This window comes from Lepus europaeus, chromosome 10 (assembly GCF_033115175.1).
Source record: "Lepus europaeus isolate LE1 chromosome 10, mLepTim1.pri, whole genome shotgun sequence".
Taxonomy (NCBI): Eukaryota; Metazoa; Chordata; class Mammalia; order Lagomorpha; family Leporidae; genus Lepus; species Lepus europaeus.
In genome coordinates this window covers 20703723-20726807 of record NC_084836.1, presented here as the reverse complement: position 1 = coordinate 20726807, position 23085 = coordinate 20703723, and the positions used below count along the sequence as shown (strand labels likewise).

At 36.9% G+C, this 23085-nt stretch overlaps 1 protein-coding gene across 2 annotated transcripts in view; it reads right to left on the bottom strand.

Annotated features, from left to right (window-relative positions):
* BLTP3B (bridge-like lipid transfer protein family member 3B) overlaps positions 1–23085 on the bottom strand; it is a 134678-nt gene that overhangs the window by 37405 nt on the left and 74188 nt on the right. For both annotated transcript variants that reach the window (XM_062203072.1, XM_062203071.1), the window contains 6 exons: positions 22218–22388; positions 13071–13251; positions 10012–10095; positions 6364–6546; positions 4374–4492; positions 1299–1440 (listed from right to left, as the gene is read on the bottom strand). In XM_062203072.1, coding sequence (XP_062059056.1) covers positions 1299–1440; positions 4374–4492; positions 6364–6546; positions 10012–10095; positions 13071–13251; positions 22218–22388 — 880 coding nt within the window. The remainder of the gene's footprint in view (positions 1–1298; positions 1441–4373; positions 4493–6363; positions 6547–10011; positions 10096–13070; positions 13252–22217; positions 22389–23085) is intronic.

Sequence of the window (23085 nt, the reverse complement as noted above, 5' to 3'; positions counted from 1 at the left end):
ACCAATCTGAAGCCAGGAGCCAGGAGCTTCTTCCAGGTCTCCCATGCGGGGGCAGGGGCCCAAGGACTTAGGCCATCTTCTACTGCTTTCCCAGGCCATAGCAGAGAGCTGGATTGGAAGTGGAGCAGCCAGGACCAAAACTGGCGCCCACATGGGATGCTGGCACTTCAGGCCAGGTCATTAACCAGCTGCACCTCAGCACTGGCCCCAGAGTTCTACTTTTAAAAAAAGGATACAGGACAGCGCCGCGGCTCACTTGGCTAATCCTCCGCCTGTGGCACCAACACCCTGGGTTCTAGTTCCGGTTGGGGCGCTGGATTCTGTCCTGGTTGCTCCTCTTCCAGTCCAGCTCTCTGCTGTGGCCCGGGAGGGCAGTGGAGGATGGCCCAGGTGCTCGGGCCCCTGCACCTGCATGGGAGACCAGGAGGAAGCTCCTGGCTTCGGATCAGTGCAGCGTGCTGGCTGTAGCAGCCATTTGGGGAGTGACCCAACAGAAGAAAGACCTTTCTCTCTCACTGTCTAACTCTGCCTGTCAAAAAAAAAAAAAAAATGTAAAAAATGGATATAAACTTTTTCCTCTGATGACATAATTATTTCATATAAACATGCTTTTTCAACTATGATTTTAATAGAGAAGTTAGTGGAGAAAATAACAAATAAAAAGCAATATAAAAATCCTATTAAGTATATGTAAAAAGTCAAATCACAGGAATAAAATTAATTGTGAATATCACAAGATTTTTGCCATCAAGGATCCATAAACAAGGGAGGAAAAAGGAGATCTGAACAAATAACAGGAGGGAAAAATACTATTTTAGAGTTAGAGTGAAGAACAATAGGGGCCTACTTGGTGGTGCGGTGGGTTAAGCCTCTACCTGCAGCACTGGCATCCCATATGGGCACCAGTTAGTGACCAGGCTGCTTCTCTTCAGATCCAGCTCTCTGCTAATGGCCTGGGAAAGCAGCAGAAGATGGCCCATGTCCTTGGGCCCTGCACCCATGTGGGAGACCCAGAAGAAGCTCCTGGCTTTGTATTGTCCCAGCTTCAGTTGTTGTGGCCATGTGGAGAGTGAACCAGCAGATAGAAGACTTCTTTCTCTGTCTCTCCTCTCCCTGTCTGTAACTCTGCCTCTCAAATCAATAAATAAATCTTTAAAAAAAAAAAAAAAGAGTATAGAACAATAGACTTTTGCTTCTTTTTTCACATGTATAAAGCTGAAAAATTTCGCCAAAAAAAAAAAAAAAAAAAAAGCTTCCCAAATATTGGACAAGTATAATGAAACAGGAAACTCTCTTACTGGGAAAATCTTTTCCATCTGGATAGTAATATTCTGTGAATTCTATATAGACAGCTGACATTTCTTGTGGAAGGTATAGTGATTTTTTATTGCAGGAGACCATACTTTTAGGGGAAGAGCGACATTGTTCTGCTGTAGAGACCTGGAAAATAAGTATGTTTATTGAAGTTACACTGCATAAAAGATCTTCCCAAAGAATTTATGGAAATCGAACATAACTTCAAATTCTTTTAAAATTACTTCCAATAATTTGTTAGTGGCTAATGCAAACTTTATTATATATTTTACTTCACATTAAGTTATTTTAAAATAATATCTATCAACTATTCAGAAAACTCAAACTTTCTAGGTTCTTATCAATTACAAAATCAACTTTTATACAATATTCCTTGAAAACTTATTATTTTGAAGTTACATTAACAGATAGGAAAATAATGATCATAATATTCTCACAGACAGTATAGACAAGCAATGTCGGAGTCAGAACACAGATCCAAATCCTCAAGGCTAGTTTCCCAGTATGTTCTTTGTAATAAAGCTTTAACATAATTTCTCCCATTACTATGAAAAATAACATAGCTATATAGAGAGTTTTAGTTTGGGATGATGGACAAATTCTGAAGATGGATACTAGTATAGGTTATATAACAATGTGAATGTATTTAATGCCAAGAACTATACATTTGAAAATAATTACAATGGTATATTTTATCACAACAAAAATCATTAAAATTAATATAATATAATCAGTTTGGTCAAATAGTTTGATCTCTTCAGTTATTTTATCAAAAGAATTGTTCATTTTAAAGTTCTGCTTACATATTTTCACTCTCCCCCCAAAACTAATTTTCCCAAATTTAACCAATGAAGTTCAAGAGTTTCATTTATTTTTGCTCATTTAGTAAGCCAAAGGATGTATCCCAAAGTATTTTAATGTTTTTAATCTAGTCAACAAATTTGCATATTTCTCATGTGAAATGGAATACACTTTTAAAAGGTTTACTTTGGTTTCCTTTTGTGTAAATTGCCTGCACAAAAACTTTTTCATTATTTGTAGTCTTTAAAAATTATCAGTTACTTACACTATCTAGTTAAAAAGAATTTCTCTGCATATACAGAAAAAACTTTTTTTATTTTAATGAACAATTTAGCTCATTTTCCCTTTAACACTGAAAACATTCTTCAAATTGGGATAAACATAATATTTTATTTCCTTCTACTTACTTTTGTTTATTTTATTTCTGGTATGTTTGTGTATGTGAGGTTTCTTTACTGTATTTTACTTTCAACCACTTGGAATTATGGGTGATTTCCCTCCCTTATTTCCACATGGATTTATTTAAATCATAAAATTGAAAGTATCCTTTTAAATAAGCTGTATTACATAAAGAGAATGTAAAGAAAGAAGCAAACACACAATGAGAAAAGAACTGTTAAATCAGGGTTTCTCAAAATAGTATTGATGTTTTGAGCTAGATAATTCATTTTGAGAGTTGTTCAGCACATTGTAGTATGTTTAACAGCACCACTTGACCATCAGATATTGGCAGCACTCCTCTTTCCATTTGTGACAACCAAAATTGCTTTGAACATTGCCAAATTTTCCCAGGAAACAGTATTGGCTCCAGTTGAGAACAACTAAGTTAAATAAAAACTTTTCCAATAAAACTAAGTCTCTAAGCCATAAACATCAAAATAAACCAGAACAATTTATAAATGACAATACAATCTGAAGTCCTTTAATTTACATCTAAAAGTAGATTATATAAATATGTTCTATGTTTTTGGTATCAAGGATTGTGATGTCAGATCATGTTGTATGATTATAGCCTGAATAAGACTGTTACCAAAAGTGGGACAGAGTTCTCAGATTACAACTTTGTTCATGGTATAGCAAACTCTTAGTACTTCAACAAAGCAAAACAGGCATTTCAGTTTATTCCACAGAGACCATTGTGAATTAAGGAATCTGATCTTCAAAGAGAGGTCCGGCCTTTGTCTCTGCTTCTGGGAAGTAACTAAGAACTTGAATTCCTTTTTCACAGTGGGCCCTGGGACCACAACTGGTAGTTTTACACTAAAAAATCACTCAGAATAGGACAGGCCAAATTTAAGAGTCTTAGCTGTAGTTAAGAGTGAGGCTTTGGGTTATCTATGATCATTGGTCTAGAGACGGAGTTCAACTTCATGGCAATACTTCCTGCATACTGTTACACATTCACATCAGGACGCTAACATGCCATGCAGACAAATATATTTTGCATTTGGAATTCTTCTAGTCTCTGCCCTATGCATCCCTTCCTATGGGTGGATCTAATATGTATCCTTGTCCTATAATAAAAATGACTATAACAGGTAACAGTGAGTTCTCTGAGTCTTTGTGGTGCAGTACTGTACTAAGGGTAGCTCGAGAAAACCTCTGAACTTGCACTAGGTATCAGAAGTCTCGGGCAGTACAGGCAGTCTGAAGGACTATGCCCTTGGCTTTACAGTTTTAGAAGTAAATCATATACACCAAGGGTGGGAATGTCCAGTCCATGGGCTGTATAAAGCCTGCAAAATCATTTGATCTGGACATGCCAAGACAACAAGTGGGATGCAAAATCTACTGCAGGGTAATTTTTAAGTCAAAAATTTTGCATGGTCCAAATGGCCCTTGGCAGAAAAAATGTTCCCTATACCTGAAAAGCTTATCAACCATTATTTTTCTTTTTTTTTTTAATGAGAACGAATTTTTAATTTACATTATAGTTAAAGGCTTAATGCTCTGCTAAATAAAGAGTTCAATAAGTAAAAAGTAAAAAGACCATAATTCACTAGAAATACATGCAAGGGCTATAAACAATAATCAAATGAAAAGATGTCAATTTCACTCATATACATTGAATTTTAAAATAATCATACTCTGAATACAGCTATTTTTGTCTGAACTGGTATTTTCTATCCTACCTGATTTAGTCATTTCACAAAACTGGTCAACATGTTTTTCAATAAAAGGGTAGTGTTAATTAGAGTTACCTGTGTGAGATACTGAAAGTGATTATGAGAAGATTTAATTTAGAAATTAAAACATACCTGATATATATTGAAATCTGCAAGTCTAACCACAACGGAACTAGACATTAGTTTAGCTTTTGATTGCTGAGATAATGCTGAAGGTGTTCTGGAAGTCCCTTTCAGAGTAGTATCTCTCTCTGTGGGAAACAAAAGCTCCTTTTAATTCATTAAAAATTAATTTGCAATAGTCATTCTTATTATTAAGACAGCTAGTGTAAATATAAATGAAGACTAGTTACTCAAATAAGATAATGTATGTGGAAATATTTTATAAAGTATAAAGTGATATAGGAATTAAACTTTTTATAATTATTATTCTTCCTTAAAAGGAATATATTACAATTTAGTTACTTTCCTCCAGTAACTTTTAGCTGAAATTTTGGAAAAATAAGAGCTATCTACCACCATTTAAAAGTCTGAAAAATTCTACCTGAGTATTCTATTCTTATACCATAATTCCTAAATCAGAAAAAAGATACAACAGAGAAAATGAACTGCAGACCAATATCCCTGATGAACATAAATGCAAAAATCCTCAGTAAAATAGTAGCTAATCAAATCAAAGAACACATCAGAAAGACCATTCACACAGACAGAGTGTGATTATTCTTTGTATGCAGGGATGATTCAACATTCATGAATCAATCAATGTGATACATTACATTAACAAATTGAAGAATAAAAATCATATGGTTATCTCAATAGATGCAGAGAAAGCTTTTGATAAAATACAATATTCTCTTGTGATGAAAACCTTAAGCAAATTAGGTATAGAAGGGACATTCATCAACATAATCAAGGCAATTTAATACAAACCCTTGGCCAACATAGTACTGAATGGGGAAAATCTGGAAGCATGTCCCCTAAGATCCAGAACCAGACAAGGATGTCCACTCTCACCACTGCTATTTAATATAGTCCTGGAAGTTTTAGTCAGAGAAATTAGGCAAGAAAAAGAAATCAAATGGATACAAATTGGGAAGGAGGAAGTCAAACTATCCCTATTTGCAGATCACATGATTCTATATATAGGGGATCCAAAAGACTCCATTAAGAGACTATTGGAACTCATAAAAGAGTTTAGTAAAGTGGAAGGATATAAAATCAATGCAAAAAACAACAACCTTTTTATATACAGACAATGTCATGGTTGATAAGGAACTTTTAAGATCAATCCCATTCACAACAGCTACAAAAATAATTAAATACCTTGGAATAAATTTAACCAAGGATGTCAAAGATCTCTACAAAAAAAATTACAAAACACTAAGAAAGAAATAGAAGAAGACATTTAAAAAATGGAAAAATCTTCCATGTTCATGAATTGCATGACTCCATATCATCAAAATGTCCATATTACCAAAAGCAATTTATAGATTCAATGCAATCCCAATTGAAATAGCAATGACATTCTTCTCAGATCTGGAAAAAATACTCAAATTCATATGGAAACACAAGAAACCTCAAATATTCTTATAGGTTATATTTCTCTTAAAAGTATTTTGACCCATAGTCTATGTTAGTCTGAATGAAGGATGCATAATTTCTAGATATTAACTAAAAATAATACTTATTGGGGTAAGAATTGTGGCATAGCAGGTAAAGCCACAGGTTAGGATATCCTGAGCCCATCCTGGACAGCTGATTAGTATCTAGGCTGCCTTGCTTCCAATCCAGTTTCCTGCTGCTGCATTCTGGGAAGCAGCAGATGTTGTCTCAAGTGCTGGGCCCTGCCACCCACATGGTAGACTTGGATGAATTTCCAAGCTACTGGCTTTGGTGTGGCCCAGCCCTGGCTGTTGTGGGCATTTGGGGAGTGAACTAGCAAATGGAAATCAATCAATCAATCTCTCATCAAGTAGAAGGAAAAAGAAACACTTTCCAAAAATACTACTTATTAACAGGAAATTATGATCTCTCTCACCCTCTCTCTCAAGCACACACACACACATGCACACACACACATATATATCAAGGGAATGCCATAATGTTGTTATAAGTAAAATACCTGTTTGTGTGTGCTGGGGAGAGGCATGTGTTGGGGATTTAGGAGGTGAACCTATATTATGATCCTTCACAGCCTGTTTAAGCATTTCAACATTACACTCAAATTCATGTAACAACTCATTGGCCCATCCATTTTTTGTTTTGGTTGCATCACTAAAATACATCCAATGATTACAACTATCTCCTATAAAACAAATAACAGATATTTCAGTGAAAAGTGCACAATTTTCATTTATTCTATTAATGCTTCTAATAAAATTTAGTGATTTTTCTCAGGAAAGACTTTACTACTTTAAAACATGAGTAATACATTAACAGCATAGGGAAAAAGTATTAAAAGCAAATGGTCTGATCTTTTGCTGTGAGGTTTCTTTCCTTTATCTTCTTTCATATTGGTGATCTTTTGCAGGGCTGGACGAGTGGCAACAAATTCTTTCAATTTCTATTTGCTGTGAAAGGTCTTTATTTCACCTTCATTCACAAATGAGAGCTTTGCAGGATATAATATTCTGGGCTGGCAGTTTTTCTCTCTTAGTACCTGGGCTATATCTCGCCATTCCCTCCTAGCTTGTAGGGTTTCTGGTGAGAAGTCAGCTGTGAGTCTAATTGGAGATCCTCTGAGAGTAATCTGACGTTTCTCTCTTGCACATTTTAGGATCTTCTCTTTATGTTTCACGTGGTGAGTTTAATTACGACGTGTCGTGGTGAGGATCTCTTTTGGTCATGTTTATTAGGGGTTCTATGAGCTTCCTGTACTATGATGTCTCTGTCCTTCTCCAAACCTGGGAAATTTTCTGCTAGTATCTCACTAAAAAGGCCTTCTAATCCTTTCTCCCTCTCCATGCCTTCAGGAACTATGAAACCTATGAAACCCGGTCATTTGCAACAAGATAGAGGAATCTGGAAAACATCATGCTGAGTGAATTAAGCCAGTCCCAAAGAGACAAATATCATTTGTTTTCCCTGATTGGTGACAACTAACCGAACAACAAAAAGGAAACCTGTTGAAGTGAAATGGACACTATAAGAAACAATGACCTGATCAGTTCTTGTCCTGACTGTTGATGTACAGTGTAATACTTTATCCTTTTTAGTATCTTTTGTTGTTGTTGTTCTAGTACTAGTGGTTGAACTCTATAATTAACACACAATTATTCTTAGGTGTTTAAATTTTAACTGAAAAGTGATCCCTGTTAAATATAAGAGTGGGAAAAAGAGAGGGAGGAGATGTTCAATTTGGGACATGCTCAATCGGACTTGCCCCAAATGGTGGAGTTAGAAACGTGCCAGGGGATTCCAATACAATCCCATCAAGGTGGCATGTACCAATGCCATCTCACTAGTCCAAGTGATCAATTTCAGTTCACAATTGATGACTCTGATAGGTCTAAGAGTCCAAGCGGTCACATAAACAATACTAGTGTCTGCTAATACTAACTGATAGAATCAAAAAGGGAGAGAAAGATCCAACATGGGAAGCAGGAGACACAGCAGACTCATAGAATGGCAGATGTCCTAAACAACACTCTGGCCTCAGAATCAGCCCTTAAGGCATTCGGATCTGGCTGAAGAGCCCATGAGAGTATTGTAGGCATGGAAAGCCAAGACACCCTGGAAAAAAAAAAAAAAGAAGAAGAAGACCTAAATGAAAGATCTCTGTGAGTGAGATCCCAGTGGAAAGAACGGGGCTATCAAAGACGGAGGTGCCTTTCTCTGAAGGGAGGAGAGAACTTTCACTTTCACTATGACCCTATCGGAATAAGATCAAAGTCGGCGAACTCTAAAGGCTTCCATTCCATAGCCTTGGCAACTCATGACTAGAGCCTAGGGAGATTACTAACGCCATAAACAAGAGTGTCAAATTGTTAAGTCAACAACAGGAGTCACTGTGTACTTACATCCCATGTGGGATCTGTCCTTAATGTGTTGTCTAATGTGCAGTGATACTATAACTAGTATTAAAACAGTATTTTTACACTTTGTGTTTCTGTGTGGGTGCAAACTGATGAAATCTTTACTTAGTATATACTGAATCGATCTTCTGTATATAAAGATAATTGGAAATGAAAAAAAAAAAAAACCTGGTGTTAAATTGGAAATTGCATAGAAAATTAATTTTTAAAAAATATCATATAGGATCTCTGTCTTTAATGTGCTGTACACTGTTATTTAATGCTATAACTAGTACTCCAACAGTATTTTTTCACTTTGTGTTGCTATGTGGGGGCAAACTGTTGAAATCGTTACCTAATATATACTAAACTGATCTTCTGTATATAAAGAGAATTGAAAATGAATCTTGATGTGAATGGAAGGGGAGAGGGAGTGGGAAAGGGGAGGGTTGCGGGTGGGAGGGAAGTTATGGGGGGGAAGCCATTGTAACCCATAAGCTGTACTTTGGAAATTTATATTCATTAAATAAAAGTTAAGAAGAAAAAAAAAAAAGCAAATGGTCTGGAATGGTTTCTATCATGAACCCATCTTTGTGGGGCACACATTTGGTACAGTGACTAAGACACCACTTGGGATATCCACATTCTATTCAGGAGTAAATGGATTTGAGTCCTGGCTACACTCCTGATTCCAGCTGTCTGATTATGTGTACTCCAGGAGACAACAGGTGATAGCTCAAGTAGTTGGATCTCTGTCATTCAAATGGGAAACCGGGGGAAGTTTCTGGCTTCTAGCTTTGCCCTGGTCCAGCCCTAGTTGTCTTGGGGTTTTGGGGAGAGAATCAGCAGATGAGAGCTTTCTGTCTGACTGAATGAATCAATCAATCAATGAATAAATAAATACTATGGATTTTGCTGTAACTAAGAAAAAGCACTAGGTTTATCAAATGATTAAGAAAATAAAATCTACTCTATGAAAATATTATCTCCCCAAATATGAACTATTTGCATAATTAAAAAAATTTAAGCTCATGTAAATAACTTACTAATCAGGAAGATAAGATAAAAGATAAAAGTCCTTCCTTGGAAACAAAATCAAAACAAATGCAGGTACTGATAAAGAAAAGATAAACACTGGTAGGTGGAAATGTATGAATATAAAAATTTTACCACTTCACATCATCTTTTGTTTTCTTATCTCTGTAAATTACAAAACAAAACCATACATACCAGCAAAAAGCAGATGGATGAAAGGTCAAATCATTTTTTGCTTTGGTATATGGGAGAAAAGAACCTATCAATACTTGATTTCTAAAGAGCCTATTAAATTTTATTGATAAAATTTAGATAACATAAAAACAAAAAATTACTTGCTGGAATCCTATAATTCTCCTTTGCTTTATACTATTTTAAATATAGCATTAAAAAATTCAAAACACATTAATACATTTTTACTGCAACAAAATAGTGCAAATACATGTCTGCTGATTTTTTAAAGCTTTAAACTAGTTATTTAGAAAGCTATCAATTTCTAACAATTATATTTTCTAGTAATCTATATGAACCTTGATATAAAATATATGAATTAACTTCCGTGACAATTTTTTTGGCAAAATAAAAACTGTCAGATGAAAAATAATAAAAATGTCTGGATCTCGTTTCTCCTTGACAAATTAAAACAAAAGAAAACAAAAAATTAACTGGCTAAGTAATATTAAAATAACAATTAAATATTTTAAAGAAATTTTTATACATACCTGCTTTATGGTAAGGATAATAATCTATGGTTAGCTGGGTAAAAGAGAGTTGCATAGCACCCCCAGTGATACGTCTGTTTGAGTCTGGGGAAAAAAAAGATGAAATTGAGAGAATAAGAGAAAAAATATTAAGTAAATATTTGAAAACACTTATTACTAAAAGTCTTCATCATACTTAGAGTCCAAGAAGTGATTTACCATCTCTCTTTTATCACATATGATACAGTAAGAATTTTAGGAAATGCAAATCAATATGTATTTAGTGAGCTCCTGTTATTCCAAGGTACTGGGCTAAAAGTAGGATCTGTGTCCTCTTAGCACTTACAGACAGTAATAGCAGAACTTTTGTACTTAAGGTCTACCCATATACCAGGAATTCTTTTACATACTTTAGGTATTTATTTGATTTTTGTAACAATCTCATTAGAGAGGTATTATTATTCTCCTTATTTTCTAGATGTGGAAACTGAGGAACAATGAAACTAGGTAAACAGGCAAAGATCACATAGCTAGTTAAGTGCAGAGCTAGTATTTGAACCCAGGAAATCTTAACCATTTCAATGTAACATCTTGCCTATCTAACTATGAGGAAATTGAGTCTATGAGGTTAAGTAAATTGTTCAAACTCACTTTGCTATAATAAGATCGAAAGAAAATATAAACAAAGATATACCTAGGTATACATTCCCACTATTAATCTGTATACTCTAATTTATCTTCATTTGTACAATTTCTAGTACAAATACACAATCTATTAACCTAACACCTTTGGAGCCAAATGTTTCAGAGTATTTTAGATTTTATTGATAGTGTAAATATATAGAGTATATCATGCAATACTCTCAGTAGTTTCTAAGGTATCACTTAGTAGTGAAAAATAGCAATTCCGTGGCAAAACAGATGTACATTTACACTAAGTGGTTAAAATAAAGGTAATAATTAACAATGTATTGGTTTCAAGTCAGGTTTTATTGTAAATGATTTCTCAGAAACTTGCGAAGAAAGAGTTCAGAGTCTTTTGAGTTTCAGAACAGCAAAGAAGCAGTAAAGACAGTACCATAAGAGAGATGTTTTAGTGATAGTTTTTTCTGCTTAAATGAAATCATTCAGCTTATTCTATGCAAGCATTTGTTATTTAATCACTCTTTATTAGAGTGAGGGATATTAAAGAGCTTAGAAAATACCTAAATAAAAATGAAAAAATGCTTGTCACTTAACCTTGATCATTTTGTTACTTCAGTTGTTTTTTGGGTTTCTTTTTTCAAATCATTATAGCAGAAGATGCCAACCATGAGCCAAATGACACAAAAGTGAACAAAGGAAAAGAAAACAAATCCCTCTGCAAATCCCAAATCTTCAGCATTATCCCTCTACTCTTTTATGTAGTAGCTGATATCTAGCTGCCCTGTCTGATGAACATACAGTAACTTCTACGGCTCAGTATCCCAGTTCTCAATATTCATTTTTCCAGCTTTAAAAATCAAGCTGTATTACATGCAGCTCCTGGCTTCAGTCCCTGCCCAACTCTGGCTGCTCCTGCCTTCAGTCCCTGCCCAACTCTGGTTGCTGTGGGTATTCGGGGAGTAAGCAACATTTTTCATAGATTCTGATTCAGGTCTGAAGTACACAGGTCAGATATCTCCATTTTACAAAGATCCCCAACTTGATTCTAATGCTAACCAAAGTTTAAGAACTATTGTTTTTGATGTAGGCCCAACAGCTGTACACAACCCCTACCACCCCCAACACCTGTGGGCCAGAGACACTCGCCAATAGAGAAACAGAAATGCTGAGCACCTAGATCAAAGAACCACACATTTACAAAGTGACCAAGAAGCTGTTCTTGCATCTGTTGCCTGTGTCTACTAATAAGGAAAAATAAGAGGAAAAAACCAAAAAGATTGAAAAAAAAAATTCCTAGTGGAATTTAGCTTACTAATCAAATTCTGAGAGGAGAGGGGAGGGGAATACAAAATGTTAAATTGTCAATAGTTGTGCTTAAATGCACACAGGTCCAGAAATATACAGGTATACTAAAATTTTGAAAACATGTATAATTAATACTAGGCTAAAATTTAATTTATGAACAATTCAACATTAATTGAAAGGCAAATCCAGCATTTCATCCAAGCATATTTATTCAATCTTTAATTATTTTTTAACATAATTTTACTGTTAGGATCGATAGCAAATAAGTAAGTAAGCTTAAGTACTAGTTTCTAAAGCAAAGTAAAATTTTATAACAATATATAATGCTTCAAATTATATATTTTTCAAGGAATAGGCATTTAGAATGGCAGTTAAGACGCCCATGTGGGAGTCGGCACTGTGGCATAGTAGGTTAAGCCTCCGCCTGCAGCACTGGCATCCCATATGAGCACTGATTCCGTCCTGGCTGTTCCACTTCCGATCCAGCTCTCTGGTATGGCCTGGGAGAGCACTGAAACATAGCCCAAGTCCTTGGGTCCCTGCACCCACATAGGAGACCCAAAAGAAGCTCCTGGCTACAGGCTTCAGATCATTCCAGCTCTGGCTGTTGCGGCATTTGGGAAGTGAACCAATGAATGGAAGGCTTGTCTCTCTGTCTCTACCTCTGTCTGTAACTCTGCCTCTCAAATAAATAAATAAATAAATCTTAAAAAAAAAAAAAAGATATCTATGTCCCACAGAGTATCTGCATTCCATTCCCTGCTCTGACTCCTGAGTCTAGCTTCCAGCTAACCCTGATTTGGAGAGACAGAAGGGATGGCCCAAGTAGTTGGGTTCCTGTCAATTATCTGGGACACCTATATTCCATTTTCAGCTCATGGCTTCAGTCCCAGCCCAATCTAGGGCACAGTGGGTACAGTGGGAGTGAGCCAGCAGATGAGAGCTCTCCTTCTCTAGCTTTCTGTCTCTCAAATCAATCAATAAAATTGTACCTATCATTTACATATTCACATAAATGATAGAATTATGACAAATTATCTTATACTACATACTACATAATATATAAACAATCCAATTTGTAGTTGATTCTAGAAGAAACAAAATAATTTGAAATAAGCAGGCTTTATTACCTTTTTCTTTAGCATGAATGTCATCACAGATATGTAGATCCAAGTGAGAAATCACTAAATGATGGGAGGTTTCTTTAACATCAAAATCATTGAACAGTTTCACAATTGCATCATTTAGATCAGGAGCATTTGAAGTCTGTGGTGTCTTCACTTGCTGGGTAGATGGGGTTACTGTAGAGCTCTAAAAGAATTTAAAATTGCATTATCATTATGAAATTTCATATTTTATATTTTATATAAATATTTTCTGTAGTGAAAGTCAGAAAAATCAGTACAATACATTTCCTTTCATGTCAATAATTTACTTTCTTAAGTTATTTTTTGCATTATATGAGAATAAAATGAAAAATTTTTAAACTGGAGAATGATATGCAATTGGCACATGAACCCAATATTTTAGTAAATATATGAATAGTTATATTTACATATTTATGATTCTTATTTTAGAAAATAGTTATTAACTATAAAGGGCAATTTATTTGAATGCTATTAGTTATAGATATTAAAAGGAAAACAAATGTAGGCCCTGCATTCACTGCTATAAAACCTGCAGAAATAATTCGCTTCAGGTTGGTGCTGTAGTGTAGCAGGTAAAGCAACACAGGCATCCCATATGGGCACTGGTTTGAGTGCTGGCTTTTCCACTTCTGATCCAGCTCCCTGCTAATGTGCTTGGGAAAGCAGCAAGAAGATAGCCCAAGTGCTTGAGGCCCAGCACCCACGTGAGAGATCCAGTAGAAGCTCCTGACTCCTGACTTCAGCCTGGCCCAGTCCCAGCCATTGCTCCCATTTGGGGAGTGAACCAGTAGATGGATCTCTCTCTGTCTCTTCCTCTAACTCTTTCAAATAAATAAATAAATAATTTTTTTTAAAAAGGAAAATAATTTGCTTTCTCATGAAAGCCCTGGGTGACATTACGTAGAACATTAAGTGCTTTGGTACTACTCTGTCATAACAAATGGGATATGTCCTTTGAACATATATATCTGAAGAAACCAGAAAGCAGAAGGAATAAACAGGCTGTGAATTCAAGTATTTTAAAGAGAAAAAGCATAGAACACTCCACTGAAGCGTAAAGACACTCTTGAACCTCTTACAGACTAAAATGAATGTATCCACAGGTATACTGTGAAATGATCTGAAATATGAGACACAGAACTGTACATGATAATTTGGTAATAATTAAAATCAATACCAAATTTTCTAGTTAAAATTACCAATTTTCAGAGTTAGAAATTTTAATAAAATAAAGGTATTCGTGGAAAATCAAAGTATATGTATTTAGTGTGGATTATCTATTAAGAACTACAATCAATGGCTTGCATTTTGGCACAGTGGTAACTGCTGCTTAACTAGCATCCCATATTAGAGCACCAGTTTTAAGTTTTGGCTGCTCCACTTCCAATTCAGCTTCCTGATAACATACCTGGAAAAACAGAAGATAGCTCAAGTGCTTGGGACTCTGATTTGGGGAGTGAACCAGTGGATGGAAGGTCGGTCTCTCTCTCTCTCCATCCTATGACTCCCTCTCTCTCAGTGACTCTTTTAAATATTTATATACAATAATCACATTGTAAATGAATGGAAAGTATACTTAGTAAACAAGAATCTCTCAAGTAAAATTATTGGGGTACACAGTAACTACTGAAAGTAGGCATGTGTTACAGTTAAGTTGTATCTTGGAATCTCCACATCCCATGTCAGAGTGCCAGTTGCAGTCCTAGCTACTCTGTTTCTGATCCAGCTCCCTACTAATGCACCTGGGAAGCGAAGTATGATGGCCTAACCACTTGGGTCTTAGCCATACACATGGGAGGCCAAGATAGCATCACTGGCTCCTGGCTTCAGCCTGGGCCAGCCCCTGCAATTGTGGCTATTTGGGCAGTAAACCAGCTCTCTGTCACTCTGCCTTTCAAATAAATGAATTTTAAAAACTTTTTTAAAAAGAGTAGAGTGGTTAGAAATATGAAATATAGTTAAAACTTTAAGTTTCAAGGGCTCAAGCAAAACTATTAAATTTTATTGTTAAATTGACTTCCATCAGAAAAGTGACTTTTTCTCATATTTTTTTCCATCTATGCTCAAAGCTTTAACAAACTAGTATTTACGATGGTACTACAGTAATCCTTCCTTATTTGTGAGGGGGAATTTAAGATTGTCTTCCTCTTGGAGATCGGCGCTGTAGTGAAGGAGGCTAAGCCTTTGCTGCTGGCATCCTAAATAGGTGCCTGCATTCTATATGGGTGCATGCTTGTGCGTTCATGTCCTAGCTGCTCCTCATCCAATCCAGCTCTCTGCTTATGGCTTAGGAAAGCAGTGGAGAACAGCCCAAGCACTTGGACCCCTGCACCCATGTGGGAGACTCGGAAGAAAATCCTGGCTCCTGGCTTCAGATCGGCCCAGATCTGGCCGTTGCAGCCAACTGGAGAATGAACCAGCAGATGGAAGACTCTCTTTCCATCTGTAACTCTGCCTTTCAAATAAATAAATAAAATCTTAAAAAAAAAAAAAAACAACTGTCATTCTCTACTTCCATTGGCTCTCAGACACCTATTAAAAATGTCCAAATTCCTCAACATATAACACTTTTCATGGCTAAAACAGGCCACTTGTTCAGTGAAACCATTCTTTGCCCAAATTTAAAAATCAGATCTCTTTAAGGATTCTGAAGATATCTCATTGCTACTTATTGGTAGAATTATACAAGTTCCACCATCAATTCTATATTTGCTTTTAGAAATTTAAGTTCTGGAAAACTGTTCACATGAATAAATACTGGAATCAAGAGTTTGGTTCAGCAAAGCAATTCTTTGGATTCATTCAAGTTACAAGCTAGAATTCACAAAGTGATCTAATAAACATGCTAACTGCTGTTCCAGGGGGTATCAGTGCCATGCTCCAGGAAGAATGTTGTCTCTGGGTCAATCAGACTGGACAGGTACAAACCCAAATTTGTACTTTTCCTGGACAATTCCAAACAGCTCCAGGACCAGGCCAAGCAGGGCTGGGATTTCTGGCCTGAAATCTGGTCATGGAAATCCTGACTATTTCCTCTCCTTGGCCCAATAACGTCTGTAATCTTGCTGCTTCTCTTTTGACTGTGTGTTTTTAATGCCCTTGTTCCTTTTGTCTCTAACAGACTAAAGGCTGTCAAACTCCAAATGGTCGTCAGACAAGGCTTCCAGCCCATTCCATTGGACGACCTGAGCAGCCCTCTGGACTGAGCAGGACAGTCTTTCCAAGGCCACTGTCACACACCATAAGACAGATAGCAAGAGGAAATACCCAAATCTCCCTCAACGCCCACATGCCAGCTTTGAAGAAGTTACAGAAGACGGAACTCCATCCATAATCCCAAAAAGAATTTTGGGTATTCCTCTTGAGAGGGGAATGTTAGGTAGGAAGTCAGTTATGAGCTTATCTGTGTGTGACAGGCCTAAAGAGAAGACATCTGTATGCATCTGCATCTCAAAGTCATCCTAACAATGTTTCAGGGGAAGCCCAGATTTCGCATCCTGCCTGCCCTGCCCCCTTCTACCTGATAACCTGCCAGGTGGAGGCCCTCACCCCTCCTGCTTCCCGCCTGATAAATTTTCCACAATCTCCCAGGTGCAGCCTAGTATCTGCATCTCAAACACCCTGCTCCCTTCCTCCCTGTCTGATAACATTTGCATCCATAAAGTCCTTTGTTTCAGACCTTCAAGAGAAGTTTTTCTATTTACATCCAAAAAGCCCTTTGTTCCAAGAGGAGCAGAGGTGGGGAAGCAAGACCCATCTCCTTAAAAACCCCCAGCCTCAACTGGACTGCACGCTCAGCTCTCTGCATCTTTGCTGAGCCGCCCGCCTGGCCTGGCCTGGCCAGGTGTACTCTCCACTCACCCATGCAGCCCCGCTCTCCCCGAGTCTGAGCGACTGGGCACTCTCTCTCAGGTCCTGTCTGGAGAGGTGCCCATCCGTTTTTACGGATGTCTCTACCCTAATAAACTTTGCTACTTTTACCTCCCACTAAAAAAAAAAAAAAAAATTAATCCTTTGTTGAGGCGCAGTGGCTTAAGCTACCATATGTAATGCAGGCATCCTCTATGAGTGACAGATCAAGTCCTGCTTGTTCCACTTCTCACCCAGCTCTGGCTAAAGTGCCTGGAAAGTCAGCAGAAGATGGCTTCAGTACTTGGGCCCCAACCACCTACACGGGAGACATGCATGGACTTTCAAGCTCTTGGCTTTCTCCTGGCTCAGCTCCAGCCACTGTAGCTATTTGCAAAATGAAAGAACAGATGGAATCTCTCTCACATGCCTGTGCACTCTCTCTAACTCTGCCTTTCAAATAAATATAAAAACAAATCTTTGTAAACAGAAAATACATAGTTCTAATGATTTGAACAGCTGACAATTATCAGATTCTCCCTCAACTGTGTTGAAAGGAAAGAAATGGAAATTACTTGACTTGATACTTGATTAGTAGAGCCATTAATATCCGACAAGTACAGCCATATTTCTTTTTTTTTTTTTTAAGATTTATTTATTTGAAAGTCAGAGTTACACAGAGAAAGAAGGAGAGGCAGAGAGAGAGAGAAAGAAAGAGAGAGAGAGAGAGACATCTTCCATTCACTAGTTCACTCTCCAACTGGACACAATGGCCAGAGTTGTGCTGATCCAAAGCCAGGAGCCAGGAACTTCTTCTAGGTCTTCCCACTTGGGTACAGGGGCCCAAGGACTTGGGCCATCTCCTACCGCTTTCCCAGGTCATAGAAGAGAGCTGGATTGGAAGTGCAGCAGCCGGGTCTTGAACTGGCGCCCATATGAGATGCTGGCACTGCAGGCAACCACTTGACCTGCTATGCCACAGCCATATTTCAAATTGCCTCTCACTCCCATTTCCTGGAGGGTTTTCTTTCTTTTTTTCACTTCCTTTTTTTTTTTTTTTTTTAACCTCTCCTGGAAAAATCCATCATAGACAGAGGACAGTAAGAAGAATGCCATTCTCACATTCAGAAATCTACCAACAACTGATGCTGGAGAGGATGTGGGGAAAAAGGGACACTAACCCACTGTTGGTGAGAATGCAAACTGGTAAAGCCACTGTGGAAGTCAGTCTGGAGATTCCTGAAACCTGAATATAACCCTACCATACAACCCAGCCATCCCACTCCTTGGAATTTACCCAAAGGAAATTAAAAGTGGCCTGCACCTTAATGTTTATTGCAGCTCAATTCACAATAGCTAAGACCTGGAACCAACCCAAATGCCCATCAACAGTAGACTGGATAAAGAAGTTATGGGACATGTACTCTATAGAATACTATAGAGCAGTAAAAAACAATGAAATCCAGTCATTTGCAACAAAATGGAGGAATCTGGAAAACATCATGCTGAGTGAAATAAGCCAGTCCCAAAGAGGCAAATATCATTTGTTTTCCCTGATTGGTGACAACTAACCGAACACAAAATGGAAACCTGTTGAAGTGAAATGGACACTATGAGAAACAGTGACTTGATCAGTCCTTGTCCCGACTGTTGATGTACAATTTAATACTTTATCCCTTTTAGTATTTTTTTGTTCTACTTAATACTATTGGTTGAACTCTGTAATTAACACACAATTATTCTTAGGTGTTTAAATTTTAACTGAAAAGTGATCCCTGTTAAATATAAGAGTGGGAATAGGAGAGAGAAGAGATGTACAATTTGGGACATGCTCAAGCTGACTTGCCCCAAATGGTGGAGTTAGAAACGTGCCAGGGGATTCCAATACAATCCCATCAAGGTGGCATGTACCAATGCCATCTCACTAGTCCAAGTGATCAATTTCAGTTCACAATTGATGACTCTGATAGGTCTAAGAGTCCAAGCGGTCACATAAACAATACTAGTGTCTGCTAGTACTAACTGATAGAATCAAAAAGGGAGAGAAAGATCCAACATGGGAAGCAAGAGACACAGCAGACTCATAGAATGGCAGATGTCCTAAATAGCACTCTGGCCTCAGAATCAGCCCTTAAGGCATTCGGATCTGGCTGAAGAGCCCATGAGAGTATTGTAGGCATGGAAAGCCAAGACACTCTGGCAAAAAAAAAAAAAAAAAAAAAAAAGGCGGGGGACCTAAATGAAAGATCTCTGTGAGTGAGATCCCAGTAGAAAGAACGGGCCATCAAAGAAGGAGGTACCTTTCTTTGAAGGGAGGAGAGAACTTCCACTTTGACTACGACCTTGTCTAAATAAGATTGAAGTCAGCGAACTCAAAAGGCTTCCATAGCCTTGGCAACTCATGACTAGAGCCTAGGGAGATTACTGACGCCATAAACAAGAGTGTCAATTTGTTAAGTCAACAACAGGAGTCACTGTGTACTTACTCTTCATGTAGGATCTCTGTCCTTAATGTGTTGTACAATGTGAATTAATGCTATAACTAGTACTCAAACAGTATTTTATACTTTATGTTCTGTGTGGGTACGAACTGCTGAAATCTTTACTTAATATATGCTAAATTGATCTTCTGTATATAAAGATAATTGAAAAATGAATTGATGTGAATGGAATGGGAGAGGGAGTGGGAGATTGAAGGGTTGCGGGTGGGAGGGAAGTTATGGGGAGGAAAAAGCCATTGCAATCCATAAACTGTACTTTGGAAATTTATATTTACTAAATAAAAGTTAAAAAAAATAAAAAAAGAAGAATGCCATTCATTTGTAGGTAGGATAAAAATAATTATGGAAAGGGAGAGCCAGTCTGACATCTTGACACCAACATATTCTCAGGCGGATCAAGTTTAAGAAAGAGCATACATTAAAGTGGACAATATGGAATTTAATCTCCTCTAAAACAGAAAATGTGAAAAGTTGTAATATATCTTCAGAGACATATTTTACCTCACTCCTACTAAATACACTGCTCTAGTAAAACCAAGCTCATTTTTAATCAGAAAATACCATGTTCTCTACCACCACCATACTTTTTCAGATTCTATTTTCTCTTCTGAAATTCCTTTCTCCCAATCTGCTTATGAACGTTTCATTTTTCTCTTGGTGAAACCTTTCAAAACTCTGCAAGCAATTAATTAAAGCGTTTCTGTGCTTCTACAGTTTTTTTAAAAAATATTTATTTATTTGAAAGGCAGAAGCAGAGACAGAGAGCGTGATCTTCCATCTGCTGGTCCACTCCCCAAATGGCTGCAATGGCTAGAGCTGAGCCAATCCGAAGTTAGGAGCCAGGAGCTTCTTCCAGGTCTCCCAGGCAGATGCAGGTGCCCAAGGACTTTGGCCATCTTCCACTGTTTTCCCAGGCCACGGAAGAGAGCTGGGTCTCGAACCGGCAGTCATATGGGATGCCGATACTGCAGGTGGTGGCTTTACCCAGTTACACCACAGAGCTGGTCCTGCTTTTACAGTTCTTATACCTCTTACTTTTTCACACTGATATTTATGTCGAACTGCAATATTTTATAATTGACTTCCTATTATACTCTTAAGATCCTTGAGGATAAAATTAGACAACATTTATTTTTAACATCATGCATCTTACAACACAGCAGGCAGGAAGAAAATAATGCCAATTTGATAGTCACTGAAAGACTCGAATTCATGCCATTTTCAGGTACCACGCATGACTACCAAGCAAAAAGCTGTACACATGAGATGTATTACTGTTTCAAATAAAGCAGCTTCATAGAAGTATAGTTTTATAAAATCTCCTTTTTATTAGGCATAGATATAAAAATTTGCACTTTCTATAAAATTCTCAGATATTACTCATTGCAGTTGTCCCTGACCTTCTAACAAAGATCTTGCAGAGGCCAGCCTTGTGGTACAGTAGGTTTAGCTGCTGGCTGCAAAACTGGCATCCCATATGGGTGCCAGTTCTAATCCCGGCTGCTTCTGCTTCCCATCCATCTCCGTGCTAATGCACCCGGGAAAGCAGCAGAAGATGGCCTAAGTGCTTGGGCTCCTGCACCCACATGGGAAAACCGGATGGAGTTCCAGGCTCCTGGTTTCGGTCTGGCCCAGCCCAGGCATGGCAGCTATTTGGAGAATGAACTGACAGAAGATCCCTTTCTCTCCCTCTCTCTTCTCTCTGTAACTCTGTCTTTCAAATGAAACAAAAATTAAAAATGATCTTGCATTAGCACTCAGAATTTAGTATTGGGAAGGACCAAAAAACTTTCTTCTCTTCAAACTAGCAATGCTTTTAAATTAAAAAGTGATAATCTAATAGCTCATTATGCGCCACCACCTTTGTGCCCTAGCCATCAGAGAACTGTAACAGAAGTTCTGTATTCAACATTAGCAATTCTCCATAGCTTTAGCTCTCTGCACTACTAATTCTCATACATCTCTTAAGTGCTATTATCCAGATTTTAATTCTATTTGCCTTTACTTTAGCAGGTTGAAAATTGTATTTTAACTGGATGGAAACAGGAATTATAACATCAAATCCTTTTTTAAAATAAATTCAAGATGCAGAAAAAAAGGGGGGGGTGGGGACTGGGGAGAGAGCATGCACACTAGCACAAAAAATGTATCCATTGTTTCACTCTCCAAATGCCTATAATGGCCATGTCTGGGCCATGCTGAAGAAAGGATCTGGGACTCAATATGGGTGTCTGCATGGATAGTCAAAACCCAATAACTGAGCCATCATCTACTGCCTCCCAGGGTCTGCAATAGCAGGAAGCTAGAGTAGAGTCAGAGCTAAGAATCAAACTCAGGCATTCCAATAGAGGATGCAAGCGTCTTAACCAGTAGGCCAAAAGCCTGCCCTTAATATCAAATATTTTTGTCAATAATCTAGTATTTACTACAGATCTCCAAATAAACACTATATAGACAAATACTACATTTACTGTTTTCATTTAGATAGCATGTAAAATTATTAAGTCAATAAGAGATTTAGATAGAGATTATTAGACTCAAGGTCTTATAATCTATTTCACATAAAGAAAACACCAACTAACCATTATGATTTTTAAACTATGAGGGTACTATTGAAACTCTGTGAGAAATGAAATTAAAAGCTAGGCTTATTTTGGTGCAAATAATCTTTGAAATCCATGTGTAGTTTTTTCATCATAAATATTTTCCATGAACTTTAAAAAAAATCCTTCATACTGACATGTAAAGTAAATCTTTTCCTGTTAATTTCATAGCATACCTGTGTAGGTTCAGGAGCCATACTCTTCCTTTGTTCTGTTGATTTTTCTATTGCTTCACTAAGAGATTTTGCATATTGTACCATAGCCTTCAACTGGGAATCCGTTAAAACCCACAATAAGTCATCAAGTATTAGAACTAACTTTGTTGCTATGACATTGCAGTCCTTTAACTGTCAGAAAAAAAAAAAAAGATATAGAAAGTTAAGCCAAGAAACCTTATCCAGTGCATTTGTTATACTAAACCGGTGCAAGGTTTTTGAATGAACTTAAATATTCATTCAACAAATCTCCTCATACTGGAAATAAAACAGAAGCAAATTCCTGTACTATTTAACAAGTACAGATTATACAGAACACACATAATTAAATTTTGCATTTAGAGCTGACAAATAATATAATTACCTGTATTAATTCTACTCATTCTGGTAGTAAAGGGGGCATAAAAATTAATTAAAACTAAAATGCCAGTTTAATCACACTTCATATTATCTGTGTAAACTACTATAAATCTGAAAAAATTTTTTCCAATTAAACTTGGCAGTTATTTGTGCTGATAATACAAAGCATATTGTGAGCTATACCTTAAAAAAGTCATGAGTTCTTCATTAGCTTTTATCACAAACCATAGCAGATTCTTAATCTGTTATCCAAAAGTAACTACTTTCTCCATTCATCTAAATTGCCAGTCATAACTTAATTTGCTATTAAAGATAATAATTTCGGATACTAACAATGAAGATTGTGCTGTTTACCTATTCATAAGCAAAATTCAATAAGAGAAATGAAATTCTAAGACAGTAAATATTCAATACATATTTGGCAACTGAGGAATTATTCAATTTGTCAAAACTAAATCCTTGAAAACTT